Genomic DNA, 13,785 nt, shown 5'->3' on the forward strand with positions numbered 1-13,785 from the left:
GTACTATTTAGATCAATTTCTTAAATTTTTATATAATAATATCGAAATTTTACCAAACATTTTTAGAATATTATTGCAATCACGGTGATTCTTTAACTTTGTAACTTATATTATGGGGCAAAACGTATAAATATATTAATTTATTTACTCAAAATTGTATATATTAATGTATATTGAAAACTGACATAGCCCGGTAGAATTAATTGATATATGTCATGAAATTCTAATTTAATGAAACAACATTTTTATGTCTTTTTATTAGTTGGCTATAATTTTACACTCCTTATCCCAGTCTGTGATGTTGTAGTATTTCTCAGTGATGTTCATCAACAGATGAAAGTCACAGGGAGAGTCACAGCCGGGGATGTTGATGTCTAGGGGTTCCAAGTCTGGAGAGGCTCCGTCTATGTACGATACCTGAGCGGAACATATACACAGTTAAATAACGTTCCAAACTGTACGTACTATCGTTATTTAGTAGCATCAAGCGTAAACTGTTAATCTGTATTTATTTGATGTATTTTCCATTTCTACCTTCAATACATATACGGTGACTTTTTACGTTATCAGGGGATCGGTTATTACAAAGATCAAGTAAAGACAAAGGAAATAAAAACATATAAGAAATAATAGAATTTAGAATGCCTAGAAAAAACTCCTATCAATGACATACATTCAAAAGTTTGTGAAGAATGATGTTTGGATCTTTAAACGTTTGTATGTTTGGGTGTTTTATGTTTGATATTCAATCACACAAAATAAAATCGACAGACGGAATCTGGCATGGATATTGCTTGGATATCAAAACAATATATACACATTTTTATCCCGAAATACTACTCATTATAAAATAGTTACTGCAGAGTTGTATATTTGCATGGATAAAATACGATATATCGTAGTGTGCTGCAAATACAAGTAGATATGATAGTGTAATCTGACTATGATCTATCTGAATGAATGAATTTTATAATAGATAGCAGAAGTGACGAATTCAAATAATTAAGTTTGTTTTGGATACTTGAAATTAGTTTCCTTTGACGTAGTGAGACGGAATATACAGAATATATTAGCTGAGGGAACAAAAATGGAGAAACCGGGCACTAATATGTCTTAGCGAACGATTCGCTCTATGACTACAATTTAAGGAAACAAACGAGCGAATGAGCAAATAGCTTTCAGCAGGAAATTACGTGCGAAGCCGCGGGTAAATGCTAGTATAGTAAAATAGTCACCATTTTATTTTAATATTATACACTAAATAGTCTGAATAATTTTGTGCACAAAGTTTATCGAAAGATTCATTTCAAAAATAAATTTGGCAGACTTGTGATAAGATCTAGTGAAGTATTTGCCACAAGAAATATGCGTTCACTCTTTTGGGATGAGTGTTGCGAATATAACAAATATTGTTTAAGGAAGCAACGTTTATGACTCATAATTTATTAGCCGTATTTATCCTAATGAATGTATAAGTTTTCATTTTGATAACCTTCATTCACGAAAGAATTAAACAGACAATTTCGGTTTCAATATTTTAAAACTTTGAGGGGCTGCCATTTTATTCTAGGTAGCCAAAATGTTTTAAACTAATTTTTTTGTCTCATTAAGATCTTTATAATGGAATACAACTTGACTATGCTTACATTAAAGATTTCCCACAAATTCCCTTCAGGATAAACCCAAATAAGCTGAAAACTCATTGGTGGTTAAAAACATTTTTGATTGTTGACCCTATGATATGTACAGGACTTAACTTATAAAAAGAATTTTTTTTTAAATTGCCAAGCCACCCCTGGCCTTTTTGAAACCTCTACATAAAGGTATCTAACAAAATAATAATCTGCAGAGTGCAGTCTAAGAAATTCTACTGCAACACAATATTTTAATGACATCATTGCATAACAGTCCATGCTTCGCAAGTAAATTTTTGGAAATTTGTTTGATATGTTTTTATAATATAAATATATAAGAATTATAATAGTGGATGACGGCAGTTTAACTCATTATTCTACTGGTTCCTCTAAGTATGGTTTATTAACTGTCCTTAGTTATTATGATCGCAATACTCAACAGGAAAAAGCGAGTTATAATAGAGAATGACAACAGATTAACTCACATTATTCTAATGGTACGTATAGGATACCCCAGTATGGTTTATTAACTGTCCTTAGTTATTATAATCGCAATTCTCAACAGGCAAATGCGAGTTATAATAAAGAATGACAACAGATTAACTCACATTATTCTAATGGTACGTATAGGATACACCAGTATGGTTTATTTAGCTGTCCTTAGTTATTATAATCGCAATACTCAACAGGAAAATGCGAGTTATAATAAAGAATGACAACAGATTAACTCACATTATGCTAATGGTACGTATAGGATGCACTAGTATGGTTTATTAACTGTCCTTAGTCATTATAATCGCAATTCTCAACAGGCAAATGCGAGTTATAATAAAGAATGACAACAGATTAACTCACATTATTCTACTGGTACGTATAGGATACACCAGTATGGTTTATTAACTGCTCTTAGTCATTATGATCGCAATTCTCAACAGGGAAATGCGAGTTATAATAAAGAATGACAACAGATTAACTCACATTATTCTACTGGTACGTATAGGATACACCAGTATGGTTTATTAACTGTCCTTAGTTATTATAATCGCAATACTCAACAGGAAAATGCTAGTTATAATAAAGAATGACAACAGATTAACTCACATGATTCTAATGGTACGTATAGGATACATCAGTATGGTTTATTAACTGTCCTTAGTTATTATAATCGCAATTCTCAACAGGCAAATGCGAGTTATAATAGAGAATGACAACAGATTGACTCACATTATTCTAATGGTACGTATAGGATACACCAGTATGGTTTATTAACTGCTCTTAGTCATTATGATCGCAATTCTCAACAGGCAAATGCGAGTTATAATAAAGAATGACAACAGATTAACTCACATTATTCTAATGGTACGTATAGGATACACCAGTATGGTTTTATTAACTGTCCTTAGTTATTTTAATCGCAATTCTCAACAGGCAAATGCGAGTTATAATAAAGAATGACAACAGATTAACTCACATTATTCTACTGGTACGTATAGGATACACCAGTATGGTTTATTAACTGTCCTTAGTTATTATAATCGCAATTCTCAACAGGCAAATGCGAGTTATAATAAAGAATGACAACAGATTAACTCACATTATTCTACTGGTACGTATAGGATAAACCAGTATGGTTTATTAACTGCTCTTAGTCATTATGATCGCAATTCTCAAAAGGGAAATGCGAGTTATAATAAAGAATGACAACAGATTTACTCACATTATTCTAATGGTACGTATAGGATACACCAGTATGGTTTATTAACTGTCCTTAGTTATTATAATCGCAATTCTCAACAGGCAAATGCGAGATATAATAGAGAATGACAACAGATTAACTCACATTATTCTAATGGTACGTATAGGATACACCAGTATGGTTTATTAACTGCTCTTAGTCATTATGATCGCAATACTCAACAGGAAAATGCGAGTTATAATAAAGAATGACAACAGATTTACTCACATTATTCTACTGGTACGTATAGGATACACCAGTATGGTTTATTAACTGTCCTTAGTTATTATAATCGCAATTCTCAACAGGTAAATGCGAGTTATAATAAAGAATGACAACAGATTAACTCACATTAATCTACTGGTACGTATAGGATACACCAGTATGGTTTATTAACTGCTCTTAGTCATTATGATCGCAATTCTCAACAGGAAAATGCGAGTTATAATAAAGAATGACAACAGATTTACTCACATTATTCTACTGGTACGTATAGGAATACACCAGTATGGTTTATTAACTGTCCTTAGTTATTATAATCGCAATTCTCAACAGGCAAATGCGAGTTATATAGAGAATGACAACAGATTAACTCACATTATTCTAATGGTACGTATAGGATACACCAGTATGGTTTATTAACTGTCCTTAGTTATTATAATCGCAATTTCTCAACAGGCAAATGCGAGTTATAATAGAGAATGACAACAGATTAACTCACATTATTCTACTGGTACGGTATAGGATACACCAGTATGGTTTATTAACTGTCCTTAGTTATTATAATCGCAATTCTCAACAGGCAAATGCGAGTTATAATAAAGAATGACAACAGATTAACTCACATTATTCTAACTGGTACGTATAGGATACACCAGTATGGTTTATTTAACTCTCTTAGTCATTATGATCGCAATTCTCAACAGGGAAATGCGAGTTATAATAAAGAATGACAACAGATTTACTCACATTATTCCTAATGGTACGTATAGGATACACCAGTATGGTTTATTAACTGTCCTTAGTTATTATAATCGCAATTCTCACAGGCAAATGCGAGATATAATAGAGAATGACAACAGATTAACTCACATTATTCTAATGGTACGTATAGGATACACCAGTAATGGTTTATTAACTGCTCTTAGTCATTATGATCGCAATACCCAACAGGAAAATGCGAGTTATAATAAAGTATGACAACAGATTAACTCACATTATTCTAATGGTACGTATAGGATACACCAGTATGGTTTATTAACTGTCTCCTTAGTTTATTATAATCGCAATTCTCAACAGGCAAATGCGAGTTATAATAGAGAATGACAACAGATTAACTCACATTATTCTACTGGTACGTATAGGATACACCAGTATGGTTTATTAAACTGTCACCTTAGTTATTATAATCGCAATTCTCAACAGGCAAATGCGAGTTATAATAAAGAATGACAACAGATTAACTCACATTATTCTACTGGTACGTATAGGATACACCAGTATGGTTTATTAACTGCTCCTAGTCATTATGATCGCAATTATCAACAGGGGGGAAATGCGAGTTATAACAAAGAATGACAACAGATTTACTCACATTATTCTAATGGTACGTATAGGATACACCAGTATGGTTTATTAACTGTCCTTAGTTATTATAATCGCAATTCTCAACAGGCAAATGCGAGATATAATAGAGAATGACAACAGATTAACTCACATTATTCTCAATGGTACGTATAGGATACACCAGTATGGTTTATTAACTGCTCTTAGTCATTATGATCGCAATACCCAACAGGAAAATGCGAGTTATAATAAAGTATGACAACAGATTAACTCACATTATTCTACTGGTACGTATAGGATACACCAGTAATGGTTTAATTAACTGCTCTTAGTCATTATGATCGCAATTCTCAACAGGAAAATGCGAGTTATAATAAAGAATGACATCAGATTTACTCACATTATTCTACTGGTAACGTATAGGATACACCAGTATGGTTTTATTAACTGTCCTTAGTTATTATAATCGCAATTCTCAACAGGCAAATGCGAGTTATAATAGAGAATGACAACAGATTAACTCACATTATTCTACTGGTACGTATAGGATACACCAGTATGGTTTATTAACTGTCCTTAGTTATTATAATCGCAATTCTCAACAGGCAAATGCGAGTTATAATAGAGAATGACAACAGATTAACTCACATTATTCTACTGGTACGTATAGGAATACACCAGTATGGTTTATTAACTGTCCCTTAGTTATTATAATCGCAATTCTCAACAGGAAAATGCGAGTTATAATAAAGAATGACATCAGATTTACGCACATTATTCTACTGGTACGTATAGGATACACCTGTATGGTTTATTAACTGGTCCTTAGTTATTATAATCGCAATTCTCAACAGGCAAATGCGAGTTATAAATAGAGAATGACAACAGATTAACTCACATTATTCTAATGGTACGTATAGGATACACCAGTATGGTTTATTAACTGTCCCTTAGTTATTATAATCGCAATTCTCAACAGGCAAATGCGAGTTATAATAAAGAATGACAACAGATTAACTCACATTATTCTACTGGTACGTATTAGGATACACCAGTATGGTTTATTAACTGCTCTTAGTCATTATGATCGCAATTCTCAACAGGGAAATGCGAGTTATAATAAAGAATGACAACAGATTTACTCACATTATTCTAATGGTACGTATAGGATACACCAGTATGGTTTATTAACTGTCCTTAGTTATTATAATCGCAATTCTCAACAGGCAAATGCGAGATATAATAGAGAATGACAACAGATTAACTCACATTATTCTAATGGTACGTATAGGATACACCAGTATGGTTTATTAACTGCTCTTAGTCATTATGATCGCAATACCCAACAGGAAAATGCGAGTTATAATAAAAGTATGACAACAGATTAACTCACATTATTCTACTGGTACGTATAGGATACACCAGTATGGTTTATTAACTGCTCTTAGTCATTATGAATCGCAATTCTCAACAGGAAAATGCGAGTTATAATAAAGAATGACATCAGATTTACTCACATTATTCTACTGGTACGTATAGGATACACCAGTATGGTTTATTAACTGTCCTTAGTTATTATAATCGCAATTCTCAACAGGCAAATGCGAGTTATAATAGAGAATGACAACAGATTAACTCACATTATTCTACTGGTACGTATAGGATACACCAGTATGGTTTATTAACTGTCCTTAGTTATATAATCGCAATTCTCAACAGGCAAATGCGAGTTATAATAGAGAATGACAACAGATTAACTCACATTATTCTACTGGTACGTATAGGATACACCATATGGTTTATTAACTGTCCTTAGTTATTATAATCGCAATTCGCAACAGGAAAATGCGAGTTATAATAAAGAATGACATCAGATTTACGCACATTATTCTACTGGTACGTATAGGATACACCTGTATGGTTTTATTAACTGTCCTTAGTTATTATAATCGCAATTCTCAACAGGCAAATGCGAGTTATATAATAGAGAATGACAACAGATTAACTCACATTATTCTAATGGGTACGTATAGGATACACCAGTATGGGTTTATTAACTGTCCTTAGTTATTATAATCGCAATACTCAACAGGCAAATGCGAGTTATAATAGAGAATGACAACAGATTAACTCACATTATTCTACTGGTACGTATAGGATACACCAGTATGGTTTATTAACTGTCCTTAGTTATTATAATCGCAATACTCAACAGGAAAATGCGAGGTATAATAAGAATGACAACAGATTAACTCACATTATTCTACTGGTACGTATAGGATAACACACCAGTATGGTTCCACTTCCCCCCCTATTAAACTGTCCTTAGTTATTATAATCGCAATACTCAACAGGAAAAATGCGAGGTATAATAAAGAATGACAACAGATTAACTCACATTATTCTACTGGTACGTATAGGATACACCCAGTATGGTTTATTAACTGTCCTTAGTTATTATAATCGCAATACTCAACAGGAAAATGCGAGTTATAATAAAGAATGACAACAGATTTACTCACATTATTCTACTGGTACGTATAGGATACACCAGTATGGTTTTATTAACTGTCCTTAGTTATTATAATCGCAATACTCAACAGGAAAATGCGAGTTATAATAAAGAATGACAACAGATTAACTCACATTATTCTACTGGTACGTATAGGATACACCAGTATGGTTTATTAACTGTCCTTAGTTATTATAATCGCAATACTCAACAGGAAAACGCGAGGTATAATAAAGAATGACAACAGATTTACTCACATTATTCTACTGGTACGTATAGGATACACCCAGTATGGTTTATTAACTGTCCTTATTTATTATAATCGCAATTCTCAACAGGCAAATGCGAGTTATAATAAAGAATGACAACAGATTAACTCACATTATTCTACTGGTACGTATAGGATACACCAGTATGGTTTATTAACTGCTCCTAGTCATTATGATCGCAATTCTCAACAGGGAAAATGCGAGTTATAACAAAGAATGACAACAGATTTAACTCACATTATTCTAATGGTACGTATAGGATACCCCAGTATGGTTTATTAACTGTCCTTAGTTATTTATAATCGCAATTCCTCAACAGGCAAATGCGAGATATAATAGAGAATGACAACAGATTAACTCACAATTATTCTATGGTACGTATAGGATACACCAGTATGGTTTATTAACTGCTCTTAGTTATTATGATCGCAATTACCCAACAGGCAAAAATGCGAGTTATAATAGAGTATGACAACAGATTTAACTCACATTATTCTAATGGTAACGTATAGGATACACCAGTATGGTTTATTAACTGCTCTTAGTTATTATGATCGCAATTCTCAACAGGCAAAATGCGAGTTATAAATAAAGAATGACAATCAGATTTAACTCACATTATTCTACTGGTACGTATAGGATACCCCAGTATGGTTTTATTAACTGTCCTTAGTTATTATAATCGCAATTCTCAACAGGCAAAATGCGAGTTTATAATAGAGAATGACAACAGATTAACTCACATTATTCTACTGGTACGTATAGGATACACCAGTATGGTTTATTAACTGTCCTTAGTTATTATAATCGCAATTCTCAACAGGCAAATGCGAGTTATAATAAAGAATGACAACAGATTTACTCACATTTATTCTACTGGTACGTATAGGAATACACCAGTATGGTTTATTAACTGTCCTTAGTTATTATAATCGCAATTCTCAACAGGAAAAATGCGAGTATAATAAAGAATGACATCAGATTTTACGCACATTATTCTACTGGTACGTATAGGATACACCAGTATGGTTTATTAACTGTCCTTAGTTATTATAATCGCAATTCTCAACACAACAGGCAAATGCGAGTTATAATAAAGAATGACAACAGATTAACTCACATTATTCTAATGGTACGTATAGGATACACCAGTATGGTTTATTAACTGTCCTTAGTTATTATAATCGCAATTCTCAACAGGCAAATGCGAGTTATAATAAAGAATGACAACAGATTAACTCACATTATTCTACTGGTACGTATAGGATACACCCCAGTATGGTTTATTAACTGCTCTTAGTCATTATGATCGCAATTCTCAACAGGGAAATGCGAGTTATAATAAAGAATGACAACAGATTAACTCACATTATTCTAATGGTACGTATAGGATACACCAGTATGGTTTATTAACTGTCCCTTAGTTATTATAATCGCAATTCTCAACAGGCAAATGCGAGAGTATAATAGAGAATGACAACAGATTAACTCACATTATTCTAATGGTACGTATAGGATACACCAGTATGGTTTATTAACTGCTCTTAGTCATTATGATCGCAATACCCAACAGGAAAATGCGAGTTATAATAAAGTATGACAACAGATTAACTCACATTATTCTACTGGTACGTATAGGATACACCAGTATGGTTTATTAACTGCTCTTAGTTCATTATAATCGCAATTCTCAACAGGAAAATGCGAGTTATAATAAAGAATGACAATCAGATTTACTCACATTATTCTACTGGTACGTATAGGATACACCAGTATGGTTTATTAACTGTCCTTAGTTTATTATAATCGCAATTCTCAACAGGCAAATGCGAGTTATAATAGAGAATGACAACAGATTAACTCACATTATTCTACTGGTACGTATAGGATACACCAGTATGTTTATTAACTGTCCTTAGTTATTATAATCGCAATTCTCAACAGGCAAATGCGAGTTATAATAGAGAATGACAACAGATTTTAACTCACATTATTCTACTGGTACGTATAGGATACACCAGTATGGTTTTATTAACTGTCCTTAGTTATTATAATCGCAATTCTCAACAGGCAAATGCGAGTTATAATAAAGAATGACATCAGATTTAACGCACATTAAAAAAAAATTCTACTGGTACGTATAGGATACACCTGTATGGTTTATTAACTGTCCTTAGTTTATTATAATCGCAATTCTCAACAGGCAAAATGCGAGTTATAATAGAGAATGACAACAGATTAACTCACATTATTCTACTGGGTACGTATAGGATACACCAGTATGGTTTATTAACTGTCCTTAGTTATTATAATCGCAATACTCAACAGGCAAATGCGAGTTATAATAGAGAATGACAACAGATTAACTCACATTATTCTACTGGGTACGTATAGGATACCCCAGTATGGTTTATTAACTGTCCTTAGTTATTTATAATCGCAATTACTCAACAGGCAAAATGCGAGGTATAATAAAGAATGACAACAGATTAACTCACATTATTCTAACTGGTACGTATAGGATACACCAGTATGGTTTATTAACTGTCCTTAGTTATTATAATCGCAATAACTCAACAGGAAAATGCGAGGTATAATAAAGAATGACAACAGATTAAACTCACATTATTCTACTGGGTACGTATAGGATACACCAGTATGGTTTATTAACTGTCCTTAGTTATTATAATCGCAATACTCAAACAGGAAAATGCGAGTTATAATAAAGAATGACAACAGATTTACTCACATTATTCTACTGGTACGTATAGGATATTACACCCCAGTATGGTTTATTAACTGTCCTTAGTTATTATAATTCGCAATACTCAACAGGCAAATGCGAGTTATAATAAAGAATGACAACAGATTAACTCACATTATTCTACTGGTACGTATAGGATACACCAGTATGGTTTATTAACTGTCCTTAGTTATTATAATCGCAATACTCAACAGGAACAGGAAAACGCGAGTTATAATAAAGAATGACAACAGATTAACTCACATTATTCTACTGGTACGTATAGATACACCAGTATGGTTTATTAACTGTCCTTAGTTATTATAATCGCAATTCTCAACAGGCAAATGCGAGTTATAATAAAGAATGACAACAGATTAACTCACATTTATTCTACTGGTACGTATAGGATACCCCAGTATGGTTTATTAACTGTCCTTAGTTATTATAATCGCAATTATTCAACAGGCAAATGCGAGTTATAATAAAGAATGACAACAGATTTAACTCACATTATTCTACTGTACGTATAGGATACACCAGTATGGTTTATTAACTGTCCTTAGTTTATTATAATCGCAATTCTCAACAGGCAAATGCGAGTTATAATAGAGAATGACAACAGATTACTCACATTATTCTAATGGTACGTATAGGATACACCAGTATGGTTTATTAACTGTCCTTAGTTATTATGATCGCAAATTCTCAACAGGCAAATGCGAGTTATAATAAAGAATGACAACAGATTAACTCACATTATTCTACTGGTACGTATAGGATACACCAGTATGGTTTATTAACTGTCCTTAGTTATTATAATCGCAATTCTCAACAGGCAAATGCGAGTTATAATAAAGAAATGACAACAGATTAAACTCACATTAATCTACTGGTACGTATAGGATACACCAGTATGGTTTATTAACTGCTCTTAGTTATTATAAATCGCAATTCTCAACAGGAAAATGCGAGTTATAATAAAGAATGACAACAGATTTACTCACATTATTCTACTGGTACGTATAGGATACACCAGTATGGTTTATTAAACTGCTCTTAGTCATTATGATCGCAATTCTCAACAGGGAAATGCGAGGTATAATAAAGAATGACAACAGATTAACTCACATTAATCTACTGGTACGTATAGGATACACCAGTATGGTTTATTAACTGCTCCTTAGTTATTATGATCGCAATTCTCAACAGGAAATGCGAGTTATAATAAAGAATGACAACAGATTTACTCACATTATTCCTAATGGTACGTATAGGATACACCAGTATGGTTTATTAACTGTCCTTAGTTTATTATGATCGCAATTCTCAACAGGCAAATGCGAGTTATAATAAAGAATGACAACAGATTAACTCACATTATTCTACTGGTACGTATAGGATACCCCAGTATGGTTTATTAACTGTCCTTAGTTATTATAATCGCAATTTCAACAGGCAAATGCGAGTTATAATAAAAAGAATGACAACAGATTAACTCCACATTATTCTACTGGTACGTATAGGATACACCAGTATGGTTTTATTAACTGTCCTTAGTTATTATAATCGCAATTCTCAACAGGCAAATGCGAGTTATAATAAAGAATGACAACAGATTAACTCACATTATTCTACTGGTACGTATAGGATACCCCCAGTATGGTTTATTAACTGTCCTTAGTTATTATAATCGCAATTCTCAACAGGCAAATGCGAGTATATAAAGAATGACAACAGATTTTACTCACATTATTCTACTGGTACGTATAGGATACACCAGTATGGTTTATTAACTGTCCTTAGTTATTATGATCGCAATTCTCAACAGGCAAATGCGAGTTATAATAAAGAATGACAACAGATTAAACTCACATTATTCTACTGGTACGTATATAGGATACCCCAGTATGGTTTATTAACTGTCCTTAGTTATTATAATCGCAATTCTCAACAGGCAAATGCGAGTTATAATAAAGAATGACAACAGATTAACTCACATTATTCTACTGGTACTATAGGATACACCAGTATGGTTTATTAACTGTCCTTAGTTATTATAATCGCAATTCTCAAACAGGCAAATGCGAGTTATAATAAAGAATGACAACAGATTAACTCACATTATTCTACTGGTACGTATAGGATACCCCAGTATGGTTTATTAACTGTCCTTAGTTATTATAATCGCAATTCTCAACAGGCAAAACGCGAGGTATAATAAAGAATGACAACAGATTTAACTCACATTATTCTACTGGTACGTATAGGATACCCCAGTATGGTTTATTAACTGTCCTTAGTTATTATGATCGCAATTCTCAAACAGGCAAATGCGAGTTATAATAAAGAATGACAACAGATTAACTCACATTATTCTACTGGTACGTATAGGATACCCCAGTATGGTTTATTAACTGTCCTTAGTTATTATTATAATCGCAATTCTCAACAGGCAAATGCGAGTTATAATAAAGAATGACAACAGATTTACTCACATTATTCTACTGGTTTACGTATAGGATACCCCAGTATGGTTTATTAACTGTCCTTAGTTATTATAATCGCAATTCTCAACAGGCAAATGCGAGTTATAATAAAGAATGACAACAGATTAACTCACATTATTCTACTGGTACGTATAGGATACCCCAGTATGGTTTATTAACTGTCCTTAGTTATTATAATCGCAATTCTCAAACAGGCAAATGCGAGTTATAATAGAGAATGACAACAGATTAACTCACATTATTCTACTGGTACGTATAGGATACACCCAGTATGGTTTATTAACTGTCCTTAGTTATTATGATCGCAATTCTCAACAGGCAAATGCGAGTTATAAATAAAGAATGACAACAGATTAACTCACATTATTCTACTGGTACGTATAGGATACCCCAGTATGGTTTATTAACTGTCCTTAGTTATTATAATCGCAATTCTCACAGGCAAATGCGAGTTATAATAAGAATGACAACAGATTTACTCACATTATTCTAACTGGTACGTATAGGATTATACCCCAGTATGGTTTATTATCTGTCCTTAGTTATTATAATCGCAATTCTCAACAGGCAAATGCGAGTTATAATAAAGAATGACAACAGATTAACTCACATTATTCTACTGGTACGTATAGGATACACCAGTATGGTTTATTAACTGTCCTTAGTTATTATAATCGCAATTCTCAACAGGCAAATGCGAGTTATAATAAAGAATGACAACAGATTAACTCACATTATTCTACTGGTACGTATAGGATACCCCAGTATGGTTTATTAACTGTCCTTAGTTATTATAATCGCAATTATCAACAGGCA

The 13,785-nt window shown here is 32.6% G+C and overlaps 1 protein-coding gene across 1 annotated transcript in view; it reads right to left on the bottom strand.

Annotated features, from left to right (window-relative positions):
- Positions 1-213: 213 nt before the first annotated feature.
- LOC124361535 (testicular acid phosphatase homolog) overlaps positions 214-13,785 on the bottom strand; it is a 29,184-nt gene continuing 15,612 nt past the window's right edge. The window contains exon 7 of the mRNA XM_046815599.1: positions 214-417. Within this exon, the coding sequence (XP_046671555.1) occupies positions 259-417 (159 nt within the window). The 3' untranslated portion in view covers positions 214-258. The remainder of the gene's footprint in view (positions 418-13,785) is intronic.

Source organism: Homalodisca vitripennis, chromosome 4 (assembly GCF_021130785.1).
Source record: "Homalodisca vitripennis isolate AUS2020 chromosome 4, UT_GWSS_2.1, whole genome shotgun sequence".
Classification (NCBI taxonomy): Eukaryota; Metazoa; Arthropoda; class Insecta; order Hemiptera; family Cicadellidae; genus Homalodisca; species Homalodisca vitripennis.